The following is a 23,800-nucleotide window of genomic DNA, read 5'->3' as shown; positions in this document are numbered from 1 at the left end:
TGCTTTAATTTTTATTGCTTGAATTGACTGTATAATTTAATATCTGGCACAAGTTTGTCATAATGAAATCTCCAATGAAGAGGCGTATTTTATCTACTACCGATTCACATAATTTGCATCATTTGTTTGTTGTACAAATCAACGTCAAACGAATGGAGAAATTAGATAAACTTATTTAGAGTTTTGTTTTTAGTTTCGCTCAACCGGTGAATTTTCCTGACTCTTTTGCATGGTTTACTGAGTTTGCTCGGTTCAAATTGCGCGAAGACCGCAGCGCGCTGTATTATAATATAATATTGTATTAAAGTTTAAGGAGATAAATGAGGATCGCAACGGAGCTGCCTATTCCACTGGCAGAATTGTAAGTAACAGAGATTAATTAATGTTTTTGATGAGTTGACGTTTCACCACGAACTCTTTCTTCGTGATTCTCTAGAAAAGGGAATTACAAAGGGTTCGGAGGCGGCCGCGTGATGCCACCATTAACAGGAGTTCAGGGCTAATATTATTATTTGTTCTTTTCACTGCCGCGCTAAACTTGTAAACTCTAAACCCCGAACGAATAAAATAACCCATTAATCGTTGCCTTTGATTTTCTTATTACATAATTAATTTCTTAATTAACAACTTCTGCTTTTGTGATAATTCCTCCAAAGGGTAAAACAACAAGCAGAATTTAAAAAAAACGCTCCTAAAATTTTGTACTTTTTTATCCTACGTGTAATTTGCTTTATCTGAAAGTTGGAACTGCTGCTTTGTGATAGTACCTGCAAAGGGTCAAAAGACTAGCAAAACTAAAAAATACGTTACTACATTGTTAACTCTTTTATCCTATGTATAATTTGCTTCAATTGAATGTTGGAACTGCTGCTAATTGTGCTAATACCTCCACAGGGTCAAAAAACCAGCAGAACTAAAATACGCGCTTCTAAATTTTTTACATTTTAATCCTATATATAATTTGCTTTATCTCAAAGTTTTAACTTTTCAGTATTTGTCTTAATTTTTATGCTTAACAGTTCTTTAACAAAATTTCAAAATCACAATTTTCTTGTTCTTTTTTGTCTTCATCTTTCTTTTAAAGTTGTATCAACCTACAGACAGTTTAAAGCGATTATAAATTACAAACTAAACAAATTTTTAAAATATTATTTTTTTAAAGGCTTATTAATTTTCTTTCTTTACTAAGCTCTCTTTTTACACCCGATTTGACATTTCATAATAACGAAGTGACGTGATTAGTTTTGGAATATCTGAAGCTCTAAGTCTCTGTAAACATAGTGTCACGCACGACACGTCCCAATCGTTTTATACATTTGACAGAAAGGAGCAACTTCCTGTTCCTAATCCGTATTTTTCAAAACAGTTTTGGTGGTGTGCCTCAGGGTCTGTCACCGAACACACGTTTTGTTGATTTTATAGTAGTATATTTTATTACTAGGTTATGATATCAACAACCTTTAAATAGCATGTAGTGGTATTGAGGATGTTCACATAAAATTACTATAGAAGGAATTCATGAAATGTGTTATCAAATTACAAACCCATATTTTCATGAGTAGATAAAGTTTATGTAACAAAATTAAAGTTATCAGTAAATTAACGCCACAGTTTTTTTTAAGTGATATTATTATAAATATACATTACCATTATATTCTGAGATTTATAATAATTATTCAATGATAAAGGCAGATTCAAAAGACATTTATCCACTCTAAACAACAGCTTCTATTCCATTAAAGAATAAGCATCGGAACAGTAATTTTATTACTTTTATTGCCACGAAGTCAAGCCCTGACGAAAACAGTAAAAATGTTGACTAAAAGATCCTTCTCCGGCTTAAATTTGACATCCTAGACCACAGATAAATTCAACAGTATTGCCAAGTTCGGAAAATTCTAACTAAATCCAGACGAAAGCCCACCTTTAACCTGCCTTAACTCCCAGAGTTTTTCTGATCCTTGTAGATTTGCAGTGCTACACATTTAGCCAGCATTGGTTCTCTTCCTCCTGGTCACGAGCCCATTACTATAGGATTCCCTGGTATCCTGGCTTCCCGGTATTGATTTGTTCCTCACGCATTCGAGAGTGCTTGTAATGAATTTATCGCCAGTTTCGTCGTGCACCACGTTCTTGTTACCACCGCCACCTACCTGTCGCTGTTCTCTGCTTTCCTAATACAGGTAACCTTTAACACCCCGCAATGGGCACAATTCCGGCCGTGCTACTTGCTCGCTTTAAAATTACATTTAAAAATACTGAAAATAATTGTTTCGATACGAAGTGGTCAGTGGACATGGCTGTAACAGGATTGGCTTGGTAGTACATAGTACCTATTCATGTTATTCGCTTATAATGTGCCGCATACACCTGCTTGGGCCTGTTTATCTGGGCATATTAATTTAACGATGACTCTTAACTTCAATAACAAGGTAGGTTTTAACGTATCTTTTGGGTACTTAAGGTACGGGCCGCCATTTAAAAGTTAGAAATTTAAACGGTCAATCAATTATTATACCAACTTATTTCTATGACGAGAAGTCAGTTAGTAGTCAATTATAGTCATTTTAAGAAAGTACTAAAACAAGAACCAAAATTCTACAAGTTAAACGACACTAACAAAACATTTGTCGTCTTTTAATATAACTGGAGATACAATATTTTTTTTTAAATATTTTTTATTCAAAACAAACAACTTCTTTTACCAATAATCTGAGAGTATTTCAATTCTCTCTATTTCCATCATTATAAGGGGAAAATGATGCTTGTTGAATGGTGGAGAACTAAGATTGGCTTGAAACCGCAACGCTTCATTGGTAAACCAACGCTTATGATACACTCAAACTTATGATTTTTCGTGCCCTTGGAACAACATGATTCCGTCTTATATTTTGGCAAAAATTGACTTTTTGTATCAAAATTCTTGCGTTTTATTATCTTTAAAACCCTATCTAAAATAGATCCAAGTTCTATGTAAGTTCGCAAATGCAACAAAATAATAATCCTACATTTATTCTTAGAACAATAATGGTTCATTTGCAATGTACCAGCAAGTTAGTTCTATCTACCATAGATAAAATATCTTTAGAGCTACATGCTTTCATTTGCGTTGTACTTAGTTGCTTATGCCCTTGGAGCATCAACGTATCATCTGCCATTTGCGTGAAACGAAACAATAAAAAAACTTTGCTTTGTGGCTAAGAGTTTAGCTGAAAGCAAGTTTATCCAAAGGCTCTTTATAGAGAAAAGATTTGGGTGTATTAGGAAAGGTTCTGTTATGTTAGGTCAGATCAACATCGTCCCCGTCATGAGCCATTATCTGGTTTCTTAAATTGATAATTGATGGGTAATCACTTATCCTGCTGGTTCCAAGATGACCTTGAACTTAAGCCTTCCAGGTCTCTCTTGGGTGCAACTGAATGATGACACTTACCCATGTCATCAATAATTGGTTAAATTACAAATGTTTTTGCGCGTACCTAATTAATACGTCTTTTTTATCACTTTCTTGCGTGGAATATAAATAAACATAATTGCTCGGGTTCCGAAAGCCATAACTAACAGCACAATAAGATGCAATTTCCCCGTATTTTCCCATAAAACACTGAAGTTATTTTACGGCGGAGGCTATAAAAGTAATAAAGAAGAATTGTGATTTAAAGTAGGTACCCTCCAGCCGCGGGTATCGCGAGCCAGATTCCCAGTGACGACGTTGCGTTGGTAGCTAGTACAGGGAAAACGTGTAATATACCATACGTTCATAGATAGTACGTTATTGTATTTATCATATTGTGTAGGGAAGAAAGTTAATTGTTTTGGTATTTAAAGCGCGGGAAAGTTTTCACTGTGAATTGCATTGAAAACTCATTTTCATAGAAATCGAAAGTTATAAATTGGGTCAAGAAAATGATGACAACTTGTTTATCTTTGATCTTCTGCACAATTTAGATTTATTTTGATTGTTTTGATCCACTTATGGGCTCAATAACTCTGGACGATGTACCAGCTTTCGTATTTGCTCCGTCCTACTAGATGTGTCTCTTTAACGTCTAGATTCATATTTTTTGTCTCTTATGCTGCGTATAACAAGACACATCGAACAGCATACCCGGATTTATATTACCAACCCCATAGGTATGTTGAAAAAAATCGTTAATCAGTTTTTTCCGCATCTGCATTTTTTGTAATTCAATCCGCAATAATTTATGTGTTGTTTAGTGTTTGAAACAGTCTATTGTTCCTTAAATGTGCATTCTCTTCAGCGCAGGCACTACATCGGCAATAAAAGAGCCTTTGATTTAGAATACAATGCACCCTCGGGTCTGAATGGCGATCGTAAAACATTACATTTATTACAAAAATAAAAATATTCAACACCCGTAAATAATAATATGCGTTCCATATTTCCCTGTTTATGAATTATAAAGTTTGGTGTACTGTTAATTCTCTTCTTAATTTGCAATGATCGGCAGATTTCAATAATTACGAGTAGGTTTATTATTGTGACATATTTACAATGCATGTCCATTCTGTACGAGGCTCTACGTTATTCTGTTGACTGGGGGTACTTCTACTGAGCTGCTCGCCTGAAGATCGGCTAGCATCAGCTTTACTGCTAACCATTCGGGTATGGCCGACATGTTGTCTCTGTCATCTGGCTTTACTGCTGCCACCTACGGAGAAATCTTAATGTTACATAAACTAAATATCAATAACTTAAATCTATACACTCTAACGAAATCTGTTGTGTTGTTTTGAAACTACAACTCTTTATCGACACTACATCAACTTTTAAATATCAGGTTTGTTTCAAATATTTACCATGATATTTTAAAGATGGTCTAAAGGTGTAGATTTATCTGATAACATTTAATTTTATTCGCATTATATTGCATTTATTGTAGAGATTCTACCTGGAAATGAGTTTTCATGGGAAATACAACAAAAAATCGGATATTTTTCCTAGTTTGTTTGGCATTTTTTTAAAATATCATTTTAAATTATCGCAGAAAGCAAACACTGTTTGGCTTAACAATATACAAATAAAAAAGTTCTTTGTTTAAAACCACGTTATTTATTTTGTCCACGTCGGCCGGATTCGGTTGATCTCAAGCTTCATCGGGAGAATTCTATTTCCCCGATATCCCTCGGAAGAAGAGTTAAAAAACAATCGTTACCCGGAAATTTCTTATTTGGGTCTTTTTGCGGATTTTCAGGTATGTGGCTACCCTGGTATACCTACATTATTTTGTACGCCGGGAAGATAACTAGATTTGGCATAATATCGTTGAATGCAACTGCATTTAAATGTATTAATTATTACATAGCCTTAGGGTAAGCGCAGTTTATTTCAAATGCATTTAAGCCTCGAATAGCACCTCATGCGGCTAAATGAAGTTATTTTCATATTTATTTTTTATTTTTCAAATTCAGCCGGGGTTCACACGCGGTAGTGGGTCATTATATTCACTTTTAATCGAGAATTTATTGGGTTTTAGTAGCTTTTCACTATATAAGCTATTTCATACGTGGTCTTATTTCCGTTTCACAAAAAGGTTTTGAATTGGACACATGTCATAAACATCGCATTACGGCCTTTTTTGCTTTGTTGCGTTTCTAGGTTAGGACTGTCACACGGTTTTCATTCCAAAATAATGCAAAATTCATGTTTCGCTTTTTTATATATGCCACATACAAAGTAATTTAAGTACTCTTACTCTTTTACTTACAATGTTTCTACTATGAAACGAAATTGTATAGTTTTCTCTTCTTCTCTAAGTTCAGGGTTTTCCAATAAGAGGTGTTATTTTGAATAGCCCGCTATTTCGGTAGATGTTACTTTTGAAGCTGTTATTTTTTGACATTTGATAAGTAGAAACTACGCCATTAATAAAGATGGAACGATAAACGCTTCAACAACACTTTGAAATTACTAAAATTCACTTGAGGGAATCAAATGCAAATCATCTTGAGTGATGAGGCCCATTTCCACCTCGGTGGCTTCGTCAACAAGCAAAATTGTCGCATCTGACGCTCGGAAAACCCAAGAGTTATTGTTAAAAAGCCTCTTTATTCTCAACGTCTGACTGTTTGGTGCGGTTTATGGTCCGGCGGAGTCGTTGAGGCTGGAGCAACAGTTACGGTGAATGGATTGCGCTATCGAGAGTTGATTAATGATTTTTTATGTTCGGAATTGGATGGTATTGATCTGGACAACGTTTACTTTCAACGAGACGGCGCTACGTGCCACACAAGCAACGAAACCATTGATATTTTACGATTGAATATCAAAATAACACCTCTTATTGGAAAACCCTGTATTATAAAACAAAGTCCCTATCCGCGTCTGTCTGTTTGTGCGCATAGTTCTTCTAAACTACGCAACTGCTTTTAATAGGGTTTTCACTATCATTTAGAGAATTTCTTCCGGATGGTTTATATGTATGATACGTGGATATTATATTTATAGAAAGTAGAGAAACGTCAATGTTTTGTAACCAAGTCGTAAAAAGAGTATTTTCGGGTGTTAACGCTGGCTAAATCTTATGAGATACATCAAAATAAAGTACTACGGAATTGTATATTTTAAAAAGGCCTACAGAAAACTCTGCGGTGGTATATGTTTATCTCCTAAGAATAATCCCCAGTAACGCCGTGTACACGCCAGTAGTTGTAACATAAAAGGAATAGTCAATAATTGTACACTACAGGATAAAATGAATTCTTCCAGTAAATTATTATCTATCCGTGTGATAAACTTATTTGCCATTACCAAGTCGGTATTGTACATTTCCATGGAATTCCAATATCTTGTAATAATAATTTTAAACACCATCTCAAATATGTTAACTGGAAGGTAACAGATTGTAAATATCTGCTTATCTATGTTTTTTGCACGGTAAGAATATTTGTAAAAGACACCGTGAATATTATTATCGAGGGAGAATTGCAGAAGGATACAAAAAATATTTTTAAAAAAAGCAACAAAAAACTTATATACATTTTTCTCATGTTATAACGTAACATCGTCATATTTTATTAATTACGTGCTAGAACAAATTCCTGATATCTGGTGATGGTTTTCAAATTCAGGTGCATTTCGTTAACTCACAAAGAATTTTAGTAGCCATATATCTCCCTACCCATTTGTATTGTAAAGTTTAATTTGTTGTTTTTCTTTTATTTATTCAATAATATTAATGTTAAATTTACAAAAGACTGAAAACAAGCTTTCCTGTGTAATTATTATAACGCGTGACAGGAGTTTTACTCTCTGAGGGCACCAAATATCAACGCACCAAGGTGCGTTGATATTTGGTAATCAAGGTCATTTTTGCCAAAATAAGGTGGTGTCTATTGTCTTGTTTATCTTATCTAAAGTTGTGTTTTTTCAAGGTTTGACATTAGTTTTAGCTGTATGGATTCTACTGGCTGTATTCTGTCTGTGCAGATAGAGAAACAATAGCGCGTGTTGCTTTTACGTCCAACAGATGTCGCTGTTTAAAAAAAACATTTCTTCAAATTTTGCAAATTCAATTTGTGGCACCATTTTATTAATGAAATAAATTAAAACACTTTGTTTTTACCACGATAATCTTTATTTAAAAAAAAATCGACATGTTTCGAGAACGATGTTCTCTTCATCAGGACATAAATTGTACTAAAACTAATTATCAAGTATAGAAAAAGGCGTGGGTAGAAATGAAAGTAAGGGGGGGAGAGAGGTGGAAAGAGGAGGAGCTTAGAAGATCAAAGACAAAACATTTAAAATGGAAATATGTTTAGGATAGGGTTATTCACAAAATTAATTTGATGATAATAAAATTGATCAAATCAAAATGATAATAATTAAATTAATTTTGTGAATAACCCTATCCCAACCATATTTCCATTGTAATTTTTGGTCTTTGATCTTCTAAGCTCCTCCTCTTTCCACCTCTCTTCCCCCCCAATCGAGAACATCGTTCTCGAAACATGTCGATTTAAAAAAAATAAAGATTATCGTGGTAAAAACAAAGTGTTTTAATTTATTTCATTAAAAAAAACCTGTTTTGAATCTAAATAATATAGGTATTCGAATGCAAAGTTGTGTCAAAATTTTGTGTCAAAATTGTGTCAAAGTTGTGTCAAAGTTGTGTCAAAGTTGTGTCCAAATTTTGTGTCAAAGTTGTGTCAAAGTTGTGTCAAAATTTCAAAGCATTCGGTGAAAAACTTCCGGAGAATTGAGATTTCGAATAAGTTATTATATAGATGTCACCTGTGACAGGTAAAAACAGGTGTTTTTTTTAAAGCACAGCCATCCCTTGAACGCAAAAGCAACACGCTCTATTGTTTCTCTATCTGCACAGACCGACTGAGCCGCAGCAACGCGTGGTAGGGGTACAGCTACTAATGTATAAAATTTTACAAGTTCCTCGTGTCATCAAAACTAAACTTGTCCTCTGTAAAGGCACCTTATAATTTCTTTTTTGTTTCTATTTTGGGTGATACGTTTAGTAATTGAAATACCTTTTGCAGTTTTAGTGATCATTAGAAATTTCAACTGGAGGTTATGTTCACGAAGAAGTTTAAAAGAGTTAATTATCCACGAGGAGAAGATTTATATTTTGTTTTACGAGGAACATCCTGGAGTGTCTTCGAGTACTGAGGTTCCACTACATCCTTCATGCCCACTGAGCCTTTTATTACTTTATAAGGATTATTAGAATGTTTATGTTGATACGACGGTATCGACTGCCTCCGTGGTCGAGGTGTAAGGCCCTCGTCTAACAATCTGGATGTCGCGGGCTCAAATCCTGGCGCGCGCATGGAAATTTTATTTGATTAATTCGTTTTGTTTCTCAAATTAGTCTTTAATTTATATAAAGTATATTTGCGGCACGTTCCAAAGTAGAAGATACTCTCAGTATCGCCCTGGTGTAAAACCACTATTCAGAATTGAAATGTTGCTTGAAATGGCTTTGGCCGTATTTGGTGACCAGATCTGAATAGCCAGGTACTTCCCCACCATCCTCTTTTCCCCATCTCCTTCCCCTCATCACTACCTTAAGCCTCACGGTTGGGACTCTTGCGGTTTCACATCAAAAATGGGAAAAAAAAATATTTTCGATTATAAATATTACATTCCGGTCTCGTTGGTGACTATTTGACATGTTTAGTAAGCTGAAGTGTTGAATGTAATTTTACAGTAAAATTCTCATTGTAACTGAAAGCTTTCAAATATCTCAAAATAAACTTATGATGAACTTTGTAAAGGAGACGGTTATTATTAATTAATTATTCAAAGATTTAAACGAGTAGGTACGATATTAAGGAATATTCAATAATATTTCGATAGATCATCAAACTGTTCCTAATTCAAGATTTGAACATTTTGCCTTTGACTTCAAGAAAAAGATGCTCCTAGGGGTACCATCAAATTTTGTTTATTATTTACATTGCACCGATTACACTTATAAGTTTGTAGATCTTATAAATTTGTAGAACAGACTTTACTTAAATAACTCAAAACGTTAAATAGTCGAATTTCCTCGAATAAAAAAACCTGTTATCTTTAATCACAGCATCATTAACAATCGACAACTCTTGAGACATTAATACAAATTGAAGACTTTGGCATCATTTTTCAATCAAACCTTTAATTTGTTAACCACACAACGGAAATCTCTAACAAGGGCTTAAAAATGTTGGGATTTATATCTTGATTAACTAGAAATTTCAACAATATCATGTGTGTTTTGTTACACATTACAATATTCATGTACAAGCTGTTGCAATAATACATTACAATAAAAATACAAATTTGCTATTGACCACTTTAATTTTATTTACACTCAAAGGTTTCGGAAGAACCCTTTCTTCATCAGGAGAATATTAAAAACTAATCTACGATAGAAAATATTGACAAAATTACACAAAAAAAAATTGGTGTTTGAGGGAGAGGTGAACAGAGTGGAAGGGGTAATTACGGGATTTCCAGGAAAACAGGGCGGTTAACTGGAAATATATCTAGAATAGCACTAAGAGGTACATTAATTTGGTTATTCATTATACTAGAGTTATTATTTAGGGATTTTCTGATTTCAAATGCTTCTAAATTATCTAATCAATTTTTTAACTACTCGCATTAGATACTTTACTATTTCCTAGTGTAAAATAGCGATCTATTGAGAGGCTTGCGAGCCGAAGCGTAGAATTAAAGCAATCACATAATTTTGTAGTTCTCTCCGGCCTCAGGCGTTTTGGGTCGATAATTGCATTTTGCATTCCGCCCCACGATGTCCCGGTTAAGCTACCCGGGAAGCAGAATTACACGGACCAACCGTTCTCCATTTCCCCGTGCACTTAACAAGCAATGCGTAGGTACTGTTTATGATAATTCAGACAGCCGCTGCATGTTGTATTGCATGGAAGAGTATAGATCCGAAACCGCTAACTATGAGGCGGAGTCCTTTAAATTATATTATACCACACAATAGACCTAATTTCCTGGAGTCAGTGGAACTATAGCTTTCTATCTTGGAGAATTTTTGCTGTTGAAGGAATTGCGGAGGGCAACCTGACCATTCAAACCTTTTCATTTTCATCATGTGAATACCGCACAAGATTCCCAACTTCTCCCAACCTTCTGGAGCCGGTGAGACTATAGCTTTACCAATAGAGGTATGTTGTTAAGCTGGTAGTGTGGGGAATTACCTGGATATTCAGATCTAGTCAACAAATACGGCTAAAACCATTTCAAGCCACGTTTCAATTGTGAGGTGGTCTTACACCAGTGCAATATTGAGAGTATCATCCAGTCTGGAACGTGCCGTACCTATATATATACTACGACATTACTTTCAATGAATTAATTGTGAAATAACACAAATTAATAAATAATCATTTAATTGCGCACGCTGGGATTTAAACCCGTGATTTCCGGATTGCTAGTCGAGAGCCTAATTATCCCTCCACCACGGAGGCCCAAAATGTGCCTAAATATGGTCACTATAACATGCCTAAAGTTAATTACCGCAATGTTTCGATTCTGAATTGTTGCCTCCCTCCAGAACGATTCTGGTACCTATCTTGCACTGTTTATTTCCTACAATAATTATTTAGCCATAATGATTTGAACCCGCGACCTCTGGGTACAAACCCAATGATGATCCATTGAGGTTATGTGGCTTTCATTGAGCGGCAATGTTAAAAATTTTCTTTACCATCCATAAACTTACTATTTTGAATGGTTACTGAACGTTACATTAGTTGAACCATTTGCACTCGTAAGACCATCACGAGGAGAATACAAACCCGACCCACAACTTGCAAGTCTGTGGTGCTACGCCAATGCACACTGTTCATTCAAATGCATTTACTTGAATTGGCGACGATATCGATAGCTGAAGATACCTACTTATACATGATGATTAAATTATATGAATAAAAATATGCTAGTGACTGAATGCTGTAGAAATGAGATCTTTAAGAAGTACTTGTAGTAAAACCATGTATGATCGAGTGAGAAATGTGGAGATCAGCAAAGAATGCAAGGCTGACGTAAACTGTAGGCAGAAAGGCCTGTGCTCTGATGTGGGCAACTAGGCGAATCTGCGGCAGAACGTGGGGTCTCAAACCTAAAATGATGCAATGGCTTTACACAGCCGTTGTAAAACCAAGGATCATGCACGCAGCCCTGGTCTGGTGGAGGAGAACAACACTGAAAACAGTGATGGTCACACTCAATCACATACAGGGACTTGCATGCAGAAGCATCACAGGAGCCATGAGAACCACTCCAATACTAGCCATGGGAGTGCTGCTGAACCTACCCCCACTAAACATAGAAATAGAGGGGGCGGCGATGGCGGCAGCCTACAGGTTACATTGCAATGGCCAATGGAGAGGAGAGTTGCCCAGAAACAGTCACACGGAGATAGGAATAAGACTGAGGGCAATTAGTCCGACGGCTGGGATGAAGCAGGACGGCAAGCAAGCCGAATACTTCTTCGGACAGCTGTTTAAAGTAACGTACCCCACAAGGGAGGAATGGGACTCGGTCCCAGGTCCAAACTCCAAACAGGAACTAATCTGGTTCACAGATGGGTCCAAGATGGAGGAAGGAACAGGGGCCGGGGTCTGTCTACAGGGATCTAAGAGGGAACTCAGTATACCTCTAGGAATGCACTGCACTGTGTTTCAAGCTGAGATGAAAGCCATCTTAGCCTGCGCACAGGAGAATATGAGTATCGGGTACAGAAATAAGAACATAAATATATGTTCAGATAGCCAGGCGGCCTTAATGGCACTGGAAAGTAACCGATGCGACTCCAGACTGGTGATGGAATGCAGGACTATCCTTATAGAACTGGCGACCATCAATAAAGTAACCCTGCTCTGGGTACCAGGACATAAGGGTATTGAGGGCAACGAGCGGGCTGACGAACTAGCAAGGAAAGGGGCAAAAGCACCACTTGCGGGATCCGAGCCGGCCGTAGGAGTAGCAGCTTGCCACACCAAACTACATATCAAGAGGTGGGTCAAATCCCAACACTGGAAGGAATGGAAGAAGGCACCCGGAATGAGGCAATCTAAAGTACTCATAAACGGACCGGACCCTAACCGAACCAGGCAACTACTCGATATGGACAGAAACTCACTGAGGGAACTGGTAGGACTATTAACGGGACACTGCCATCTCAGGAGACACATGCAACTGTTGGGAGTGGAAAACACCAACATCTGTAGGAAATGTGAAGAGGAGGAAGAGACTCCAATTCACCTATGGTGCCAATGTCCCGCTCTGCTGGGAATAAGGCTCAGATACCTGGGAAGACACAGTGTGGAACCAGAAGACATCGCCACATATCCAATGACAGCCCTGGTGAACTTCATTAAAGGGACCGGGTTACTGGCAAGGGAATGAGGTAAAATGGGAGATAGTACAATGGGCCTATGGCCTAAGTGCTCGCGGGGAACTTAAGTAAACCGCCTCCGACTTAAAAAAAAAAAAAAAAAAAAAAAGGCTGACGTAAGTATAATAAATAAGAATTGGACGCTCATATAGAGCGAACGAGCGAAGAAAATTGTGAAGGAAAATATATGAAACAAGTCAGGGACGCGCGAAGAAGACGTTGCATGATCAAGTTAACCAGATACTTGAGTCGGGACATGTCAATAGTCGGAATAATAGTAGAGTATATATATGAGTCGATGTGTAATGTGAATGAGGCAATGAGTGCGTGCCAAAACCGAGTCGTTTGGTGGTCCGTTCTCTCTGCCTACCCCTGCGGAGAAAAGGCGTGATGGTTAGTTGGTTAAAATAAGCAACTACTTGGCTCTGATCACGTCTAAATTCTGGGTCAGGTAGGTCTGGTTTAGATAATTTGAGCTAAACCTTTAAAAACCTTGTGCAAAATAAGATTAAAGCTAGGAGAGTAAAATATTTATTGTAAGACGCAGGTGACAGTGTATTAAAACTAGTTTTCTGATATACAAAGGTAGTAGCGTATGTTTCCAAGAATTCATTCAATAATGAATGACAAGCTTTCTCAGAATCAATGCAATAGTGTTATCAATAATGGTTCTCGTTTAAAATTGCGTGAAGCAATATAATTAGATTTATATTTTTTTCTGCTTTTTAGGTTAAATATAAAATAATAAAAAAAAACTATAAAAGTGAAATAATATATTATAACATCAAATTTAGAAATGATTTGTGTATTTATCATATATTTGTGTGCGTCATATGCTCGCATGTGTCAACATTGATATGAAGAAGTCAGGGAAAAGTCTCTGGAAAGAAGTGTTCTGCTCAAGAGTATCGGAAGTGCCACACCGCCCATCTTCGAGATAGTGCAAGATGAAATACTTCTCGTCTGGAGGAGGCGGCAAGGAGACTTACACACTTCTCACTGCAAGAAAACGTTACATGAAGAAATTGCTGTATGTATAACATTATTTTTATGTAAATCTAACACCTAATTTACTGTCGCCATGTTCATATCGAAAGTGCATAATCTGCCTGGAGATGACCATAGAAAACACACCAATGATACGAAAAGTTATTATGTCGTGTTGCGATTCCTCCATTAGCCAACGTTTCGGACATCATTAAAGTGTCCATCAAGGCAGATGTGATGGACACTACAGTGTTACAGAGTTACAACGTTAACGTTACAGCGTCCGAAGCGTTGGCTATTGAAGGAGGATCAGGGCAGATGTGATGAACACTTTACACGCGGTATAATAACCGAAAAAATAATCACGATAATACTTTTGGCTTTGAAAATTTCAAATTATAATAATCTCAAATCGTTAAATATCCCTCCAAGAATATATTTAAAACGAATCTGACATACTTTTTGATATTGTGTTTTGAAAAATATAGGATTCTTAAATTGCTACATTTCTGTTTGTTTAAACGCTAACGGCTTTTAGTAGGTACAGAAGCAATACATATCGTAACATAGCTTAGCTTCCGCAGGTAGAGTAAATTATTATAAAACAGAAATAATTCTTAAATTCCTTCACCAAACTCCTGAACCGAACATCCTTCTCTTAATTCTCGCATTTCTGTTTATCTTTCTGAGAATCATTCTAATGCTCCATGAACACAGAATCATAGATATATATTTTATTCACAGGAAGTATCGCATGTTAATTTTTATTGGCCATTTTTGGCTAAAATTATTCTTACTGAAACCTGTTCTTGTGGCAGTGTTGATTCGAATCAGATTTTTACACAGCCTTAATGGCTGGCGACTGTAATTATTTATGTAAATCCAGCCTATTTTATTCGATAATATGCATGACACATGACCGATTCTCGATAAACCATCGACGGGTGATGGGTAGCTATTGAATGTGGCAAATGATAAACTTAAAATAATTTTATCAATGAATAAAATTATCATTATCATCGATACTTATCAAAATATTTGGAAAATTAACGTGGCGACAACATTATAAGCGTATCTTTCATATTGTCCAAACGCCAGCCTTTTTAGTACCTTTCAGGAAGAACAGAATGTTGAAATGACACCTTATTTTTATTATTTGTAAATTTTAAGTTTAATGTTATCTTAAATTAATTCAGCAATCTTATCTTAATTTGTGGTATCCTTTAACACGCTAATTTTAAAAAAGTATTTAAGATTATTTCAAAACTTGTAAAATATATTCTTTTAATACTTTCATATTTTTTCTTGTCTTACTTACTTCTTGTTATTTATGACCATTGAAAACAGGTAGTTTTTATTTGTTTATTAATTCCTGGCTCAAGTCCCGTTGTCTCCTTCAAACCAGTGAACAATTATTAATGGGAATTTAATTAAACTTATTTAGATAGTTTTATATTTGATACGCTCAGTTAATAAATTTAACAAATCATTCCAAGTAATTATTCCTGCCCATAGGATGTTGGAGATATTTGAAAAATGTACATTTCAAATCTTCCTCTAATAGAACCGGCTATGTCTGGGCGCAACTGTTTGGGTACTGGAGTTTAATTTTGCAATTTATTTTTTTTTCAATACCATTCTTTTTTTAGTGAAGTTCCCCAATGCTTATCTTGATCTAGAATAGATGGGGATTATGTCATAAATTCTTTAATTCAACTCAGAACAAATAGCTGCATTTGTAAAAAAATATAATTTCCTGGTGTTACTTCGCTAATGATTTATGATGTTCGCGGCTAATAGTGTTGCGTTGGTTGCTTTTTTAGGCTATTGAGTCATGTTGTGGTCTGACTTAAGATGTTCACAACCAATTAATAGTCTTATGCTGGTAATTTTTTGGAGTAAGTATCGAGTCGTATTATAGATTTGAATTTTCGCTAATACAACACATTTAATTTTCGCTACCGTTCTTACATTGGTTATTGTTTGGTGTAATCGAGGTATAGTATGTATATGTTCACGATCAATTGAATTGTGTTAGGAGCGTATTGTCCAGTTATAGTTTAAGATTAAGAGGAAGCTACAAACCAAAAATGTGTATATTCTTGGTATACCTTATATCGTAGGTAATAGGCATTAAAATCGCTTGACAAACGGAGTCTAGAAACGTTCGATTTCAACCAAAAAACTAGTTTTTGCTTATTTTGTAAATAATTTTATAAGAAAGCAAAAAAGTTAATCAAGTGAAACTGTCACAGATAATTTTAGCTATAAATCTGTATTTTTTAAAGTTGTTTCCTTTATGCGTTCATACATATCTATTAAAAATATATATTTTTTAGTAGTTTGCATTTATATTTTTTATTGAGTAATTTATTTTTTTATTTGTATTCTACTCAAGCGAAGCGATAGGAAAAGCTTCAATTTAAATAAAGCATATTTTTTGGTTTTCATAATGTACACTGTTTCAATTCGTTATAAAGATTAATCAAAATAGTGATTTGGCATTAAGCTTCGCCTTAACAGTGAATATGATATTGTTTTCTTTGGGACATTAACTAATATCTAAGCAAATAATTGTTTCTTTAGCGTTTTATCGCACTTGAGTGACAAATGAACGCCGACGGTTACAATAATAGTAATAATAGAGTGTTAGACGGAGTCACATTACTTGATCCGTCTGCCGTGTAACTGCTAAGTGTCGATGGATGGCAATAGAGAATGTGGATAATGAAGCGGTATAATGGCCCGTAATCATTTCCTAATGTTCAATAACCAACGGCGGAATGATGTGAGAATTGGGACATATCGAGTGTGTGTAAAGTTGACATTAATATTGGTTATTTCAGGAACTGTAATACATACACCAATGCTTTGATATACTCCATGTACCGAATTAAATTGGATTTTCAGAACTTAGTCTTCTAAAAACATCAAGGACAGATGTGGGCGCCTGCTGATTATTATTATTGTACGACAGATTATTCATCTAATTACAGTACAACCTTTTCATTCTGACACTCTTGGAAGATAATTATATAAAAAAGTCTTAATACAATTTAAAAAGCAATTAAATACATCCACTGTTTCAGAAATTTCATTCAACAACACCTTTCCTTGTGTCATGCTATGCCGTGCTAGAACATCGGTTCTGTCATGTGGTATCTTAAACAAGTCGTGGCGACGATTACCGCTGAAGTTTTCAGGCACGTATAAGCCGTAGCATTCCATGATTAATGGGCTATCAATAGAGTAAGGACGGGTGGTTTTACAGAATTTGAACAATTCATCAAATTTCAAAGTTGATTTTAAAGTTCTGTGAAGGTTCTATTCAAGTTCATTAATCATTTCAGTTTTGATTAAAAATTGGCCAGTAATTATATAACAACAGAACTTGAAAATCAACTTTTAAATTTGATGCGTTATTCAAATTCTGCGAAACAATCCGTATTGCAAGATTTGCATAACGCCCGGCTTCCAGACTAAATCCATTTGTTGCTTCAACAAGTCTACATGGTACATGAACCTCGGATAAGTTCCATGCGTCCGCATATAGACGTTCCTGAAAATTTTCTGGATTGTTGTATTGCTCGTATAAATTTATTTTACCATTCACTTTACACTTTGCATTCTACGCACCGAGATAGGTCCACGTTCAAATTGTATGTTAAAAGCCATCATATGAATGACACCGACAAGTTACTTTCAGATCCCTTCGGCAGAAGAAAGACTAACTTGTGGAACTGTGGTAGCTATCCTACATGCCGCACCAAGCTTTTTCATACAACATATCGTAAGAGAAAAGACAAGTATCTTTATTTACTTGGTAACTATTCGTAGGTAGAACCACAGACAGTAGGCAACGCCAGCTGTTGTTTTTTCACGGATTCATGTTATGAATTGATAGAAGGCGTTCCAGCGGAATGCAAAATACTTCCTGAGTCACTTTACCACTTCGTGACCGGAGAGCTTTAAATTTGTTGATAATTGCGCGCCTCACAATGTTAATCTGTGAGTTTTGTCCGCAAACGCACGAGCCATTATTTTTCTATAATGTACTGTCACGTAAATTGCCATAATCACTGCTTTAACGTCTGTGACTTGGGATTTATTGAGGGTATTCTTTAACCATTTACTCGGGAATATTTTTTTATTTTATTTTATTTGGTACATTATTTTGTTACAATTTATGTTTTCCAGTAATGTAGGCCTCACTGGGTGGCTAGCCCGTGCTGAGGCCTTCATTTTATAATATGAAAATCTTATCTACATATTACATTTAAAGAGAAGATAGTAAATTTGAAAAGAAAATAATAAATTTAAAATTAAAAATAAAAATACATAATAATACATTTAAAATTAAAAAAATAATACAATGAAAATAATCTTGTGTGTTTGTGAGTGATGTGTGTTTATGTTGGTTTTGTGTGTTACGTGTAGGTTTTATTTTTATTTTATGCTATGACATTTTGGTAATATTGTCTTTTTTGTTGTTTAATCCATTTTGTAATTTTGTGTGTGAATTTATTTTTATTTTCCTCAATTTTAATTTCAATTTTTAGACTGTTGAAAGCTTTTATAGCATGGTATTGGTAGTGTCTTTGTCCAAATGTTGAATTTACTGTTGGAGTTTTAATGTTTTCTTTGTACGCTTGTCTAACTGGTCTGTTAGTGTTATTTTGTGTATGTTGAAATTTATTTTTTTTGTTAAAAATGTAGTTTAGTAGTGTTTTAACGTATAATTGGCGTATATCTAGTACGTCACAGCTGTTGAATATTTGGTCTGTATCGGTCAGTCTATGTTTTTTTAGTATTACCTTTAAGATCGTTTTCTGTGCGGTTTCTATGTAATTGATAGCCGAGTTTGTTGCTCCTCCCCAAGCAATAATTCCATATTCTATTATTGATTGGCAGAGTGCAAAATATATTGTTTTCAATTGTTTTATTTTATATATGTTTCTTATGTTAAGGAAAATGTGGATTGTTTTGAGAAGTTTATTTGTGATATGTTTGATGTGAGGTATCCATCTAAGGTTATGGTCAATTACGATTCCTAGATACTTTATTTGTTCTGTTTTTTCTAGAGGAGGGCAATCGCAGATGTTGGTGTTTAAACATTCGTGTATTTTTATGGTGTTTGTATTGTTTTTTGGCTGTCCCGTGCTATTTATACTGTATGTTGTGAATTTTGTCTTTGATATGTTAAGTGTAAGTATGTTTGAGTCTAGCCATGTTTTCACTTGCGAGATTCCCAAATTCGCTATGTTATATACATTATTCCAATCCTTAGATTTGAAAAGTAAAACTGTGTCATCAGCATAGCTAACTATTTCACCGTCTATTTTCATGCAATTAACATGGCCCACACGTTTAACAAATAATGTTAACCATTAACTTTTGTTTCGTATGTACGGAATACACATTTCTGTCCGATTTCCATTTAAGATACGAAAGAATCATTTAACTTGTGTAAAAAGGTAGGTACCAACAGATTTGACGTAACTTATATCAATTAACCTTTTCAAAACTTAACGCGTTTCATTTTACGAGTCGATTTCGACGTGCCCTACGTAGAGTCTAGTAATCTGATACTTGATTTAAATGTTTTTCGTAATTACGTAAGTCCTAATGTTTGAACTGTCAAGATAAGATACGTTCACACGGAGAGAAATAGAATTTTGCCCTCACAATAAATTAATATACCTTATTATTAAAAATTCAAATTAAGAATGTTTTATCGATTCTCTTTTATTATCATGACTATTCAAAGAATTTTCGTTGTAAAGCAAAAATATTCGGATTTTCTTGATAATATATTCGTAATTTATTAGAAGTTTATCAGGAAATCTATTAATTCATTCGTAAAGCCTGCAATCTCGTTTTTTACCGGAATTACCAATAATTTGAAGATTATTAATAAATTAATAATAATCACTTTTCTCCTTGCATTAAATGTAAATTGCCTTGTTTTTATACAAAATATTACTAGTATTCTTTATTCTCGTTCTCTCATTTAAAAATACATGCACAAACGTACACAGTGCACACCTACTGGAATATCTACTAATAAACATTGACTGAACGTTTGAACGTATTTCTCAATTGCATTACCTAATGTCTTGCAAAAAGATTTTTATAGCATTTTTTTAATTAAACGAAATTATTCGTCTTCCAGATACTATATGTTTTTATGTGAAACCGCACAAGAGTCCCAAATTCTCCCAACCGTCTAGAGCCAGTTGGACTATGGCATTCCCAATCGGGGTATGTTGGGAGGCTAAAGGTAGTGGTGAGGAGAAGGTGGGAATGTACCTGGCTATTCAGATCTGGTCACCAAACACAGCCAAAGCCATTTCAAGCAACGTTTCAATTCTGAATGGTGGTCTTACACCAGGGCGATTCTGAGAATATCTTCCACCTTGGAACGTGCAGCAATTAAACCTTAAATTATTAAACGAGTAAATTGTGAAATAACACAAAATTAATCAAATAAAATTTACTTGCATACGCCGGAATTTGAACTCCGGCTTGCTAGTCAAGAGCCTTACCACGGAGATATGAGAAATTATTGTCATTTCGAGCTTTCGATTAAATTTTTTTCATATTTTATCGAGATCGAATAAGGTTTCCTCCTATATTCTATGATATAGGGTTTCCTCCTATATTCTATGATATATGGTTTCCACCTATATTTTATGATATAGGGTTTCCACCTATATTCTGTGATATATGGTTTCCACCAATATTCTACGATATTGGGCTTCCACCTATATTGTATGATATATGGTTTCCACATTGATGAATATTCATAAACTTATTTTATAAATTCAAAGCCGAAGAAACGGAAAAGAACATGGTGTTACTGAGCTCTACGTGAACAAACTTCCGATTTTTCCCGACGTTATTGATTAGCTTTCAACTCGTGATTCAATAATTATTTGGTGGTGAAAATTCGCAAAATTTGTCAACCTTATCCTACGTATCATATTTCCCGCTAGGAGCTTTCTCGTTCCACGTGTGGAACTTAAAACATCAAAGGAGGTCCTTATTTTTATAAAATTGAAACCTCTTAGCTTCTTCACTCGTACTACGTACAAAAAACCTTCTCGCTTTTGTGTCCTATAAATAATTTTCTCAGAAATCTGTATCGTGTGTGCGCTGTCTGTGATTTTCAAACCCCATTATGAGGAACAGTGCATAAATATGAATACATTCATCGAGATGTAAATGTTACATTAGATGCCAATTATTAATGTAATGAACTCTTCGATTTATATTATGTACAACAAAAGACACTATCTTAATGACAGTGTACTCAATTTTATTAACAGTGGTAAACTAATCCGAAATAAAACACATTTAGATCCATCAATACCCTAGTCTTAATTTATGCATTTGAAGGGACGAAAATAGGTACCTGACAAATTTACACAGCTTTTTCTGACATAATACAATGTAAATAAAAAGAAAATTTGCGGTGAAATTTTGTTAGATTTTTTTAAAATTTTTCCATTTCGTTACTGGTCACTCGGCCGTGTACGCCTTAACCCTAACTGTTCAATACCTTATGTTTTTAGGTGATAAAAATAATGTAACCAAAGACTAATATATTATCTACAGTTGTTCTCCAAATAAACACATGAATTATTGGTTAAAGGGCCTACGTAAGTCAGGTACGTCTCTTTCAACAGGTATAAAGAAACATAGTTTAAATTTTTTTAGTGACGCTCGCAAAAGCTCCTTGTTTGAGTGCATTCCAACAAACTACGTATATCTCCAACCGGAGGCGGGTAGCGAGGTTTGAAAAAGTATGAAGTTTGTCAAACAATTAATTTTATTAATAATTTTCAATATTCTTCCACACGGCTTAAGTTTGCAAATTAATTTAAGTGGATTATTATACATATTATTGCACCAGACATCGATATTAATCTTTTAAGGCGATGCACTACGTCGTGTAATATTTTGAATCGAGCCGCTATCAATTACGTAGATGGCGATAAGGCTTAAATTCCCGCATCACACCATCCACCTGTTTTGATTTATGCAAGAAAAAAACATGGCCAAAAAGTGCCTTTTATTTTATTTTGTGGATGTTCAGGCATAAATATTTAAATGTTTTTTGATCATTTTATAAATAACTTAATTTTCCACATTATACAATAAATTCATAACCGAAAATGGGTTCGTAAGTAGGAGATTTTGAACTTTAAAGCAGTTTTCATAGGCTTATACATTATTTTTTTCTGGGCTTATAAAAAAACTTATCTAAAACATACTCGATTATTTCAAAGGCCAAGATGTATTCTACTCGCAGTATTTAATTAAAGCATCTGAAACATTTCTAGCCGACCAAATTTTCAAACCAAAAACGCATGATTTTAAATTACTACGTAGTGCATCGCCATAAATCGACTTCTGAGCTTACCGGCTCAGGAATAAAAGTGGAATGTATATTGTAAACCTTGCATAGTTCTGCGTATCATATTCTATGGAAATGAAACCGATCAAAAAACGGTTAGTATTCTTTTAACGCGACATTAAACGTCTGCTTAAGCTCTCATAGGAATGCACCCACAATCCACTGTCTATAAATATGTCTAGTTTCAAGGAGAAGAGCATACTCTACCTTAATTATTATAAAATACGTATAACATTATGATCGACTAAGTGTTTTGATACTGCTTGTTGGGTTTTAGTATTCGCGTGCACAATGGCGCAAGTCATGGAACAAGTTGACATTCTGGTCTGAATGGGTACTCGGAGGAATGAAAGAGATCCTGAAGGATGTAAATGGTGCATCTAGAATACCTTGAATTGTTATGGTTCCATTTCGTGCGGAAATAACAAGGTCTTGCGTGGGAAGTATGAAGACGTCGAACACACGTGATGGTGTAACTATTTCCGATGAAAAATGCACACGAGTATATGCGAGTAATGCCTTACAAGCTATGATTATACATTTACTCGACTAATAATTCTGATGAGATGATTTAAAAGGGTAAGTCAAAGCGGAATCTCGTCAATTTATCTTGTAAAGTTGTTCGTAAGAATGTGTTTTGCGTTTGATACACAACTTCTGGAACGCAATGTTTATAGTTAAATTCTCGCTTGGCATTTCTTTGATCGTGCAATGAACATTGTGAGTTAATCAATTTTAAATGAGAGCATAAATTGTTAATAATATGCCATTTGCTAGTGCGACTCATGTATTGATCTTCAATCCCGTGCAAAAAGGTCACTTTATTTTGATTAATATGTTATACTTATATCAAAATACTAGATCCTTTCTAACCCGAATATGAGAGTACAAAAGATTCAAGATTCAGATTGGTGGTAAAAAAAACACTCGACTTCTTTTTTGGCCATTGACAGAGTCTAAAAAGGTCCCTATTGTTGCAATGTGAACAATCGCAGACAGTTTTTAGTTGCATCATTGTCTCGAAAATGCCTCCGGGATGTTTATTTTCAATCCCCGTCTGAAAGCGGCTTATCACTAGTAAAAAAAACTTCATGGTATTCGATTTTACCACAATACACGACTAATCATTTTTATACGATGGCAGCTATTTTTTGTTAAACCAGCTGAAGACCATTATGAATTGTGTTCCATAAAACTCAACAATCAACACCACGACCCAGACTAACAATATAAATGTGTCAATAGGAAAAAACCTAACTGTAATACGTTTGTAAATCGTCGGTTAAGAGTGACAAGTGTCTAACTAAAATTTTTTACGCTATCCTTTGTGTTCTTAACAATATTCTTTATCATGGATCCTTCTTTTTTAACGATAAAGGACATTGTAAAGAACGCTTGACTGTTAGCATATTTGACAAAAACTCTAGCTGTTCTTAACCTACTATATAGTGGTTATATTTATTTTAAAAAAATTAACTATGTTTGGAATGAAGATTAT

General features: G+C 34.8%; 1 protein-coding gene across 3 annotated transcripts in view; it reads left to right on the top strand.

The window, feature by feature from the left end:
- RapGAP1 (Rap GTPase activating protein 1) overlaps positions 1-23,800 on the top strand; it is a 627,781-nt gene that overhangs the window by 312,732 nt on the left and 291,249 nt on the right. For 2 of the 3 annotated variants that reach the window (XM_089641530.1, XM_089641438.1), the window contains exon 1: positions 13,671-13,926. The exons of the other annotated variant lie outside the window; for it this stretch is intronic. In XM_089641530.1, the coding sequence (XP_089497656.1) occupies positions 13,844-13,926 (83 nt within the window). In that variant the 5' untranslated portion in view covers positions 13,671-13,843. Of the gene's footprint in view, positions 1-13,670; positions 13,927-23,800 lie in introns of those variants that run through there. 3 annotated transcript variants of the gene reach the window in all.

Source organism: Hesperophylax consimilis, chromosome 1, assembly GCF_061612785.1.
Source record: "Hesperophylax consimilis isolate HC1 chromosome 1, BYU_Hcon_1.0, whole genome shotgun sequence".
Lineage (NCBI taxonomy): Eukaryota > Metazoa > Arthropoda > Insecta > Trichoptera > Limnephilidae > Hesperophylax > Hesperophylax consimilis.
The sequence above is the reverse complement of the archived record's forward strand: the minus strand, read 5'-3'. Positions and strand labels throughout refer to the sequence as shown.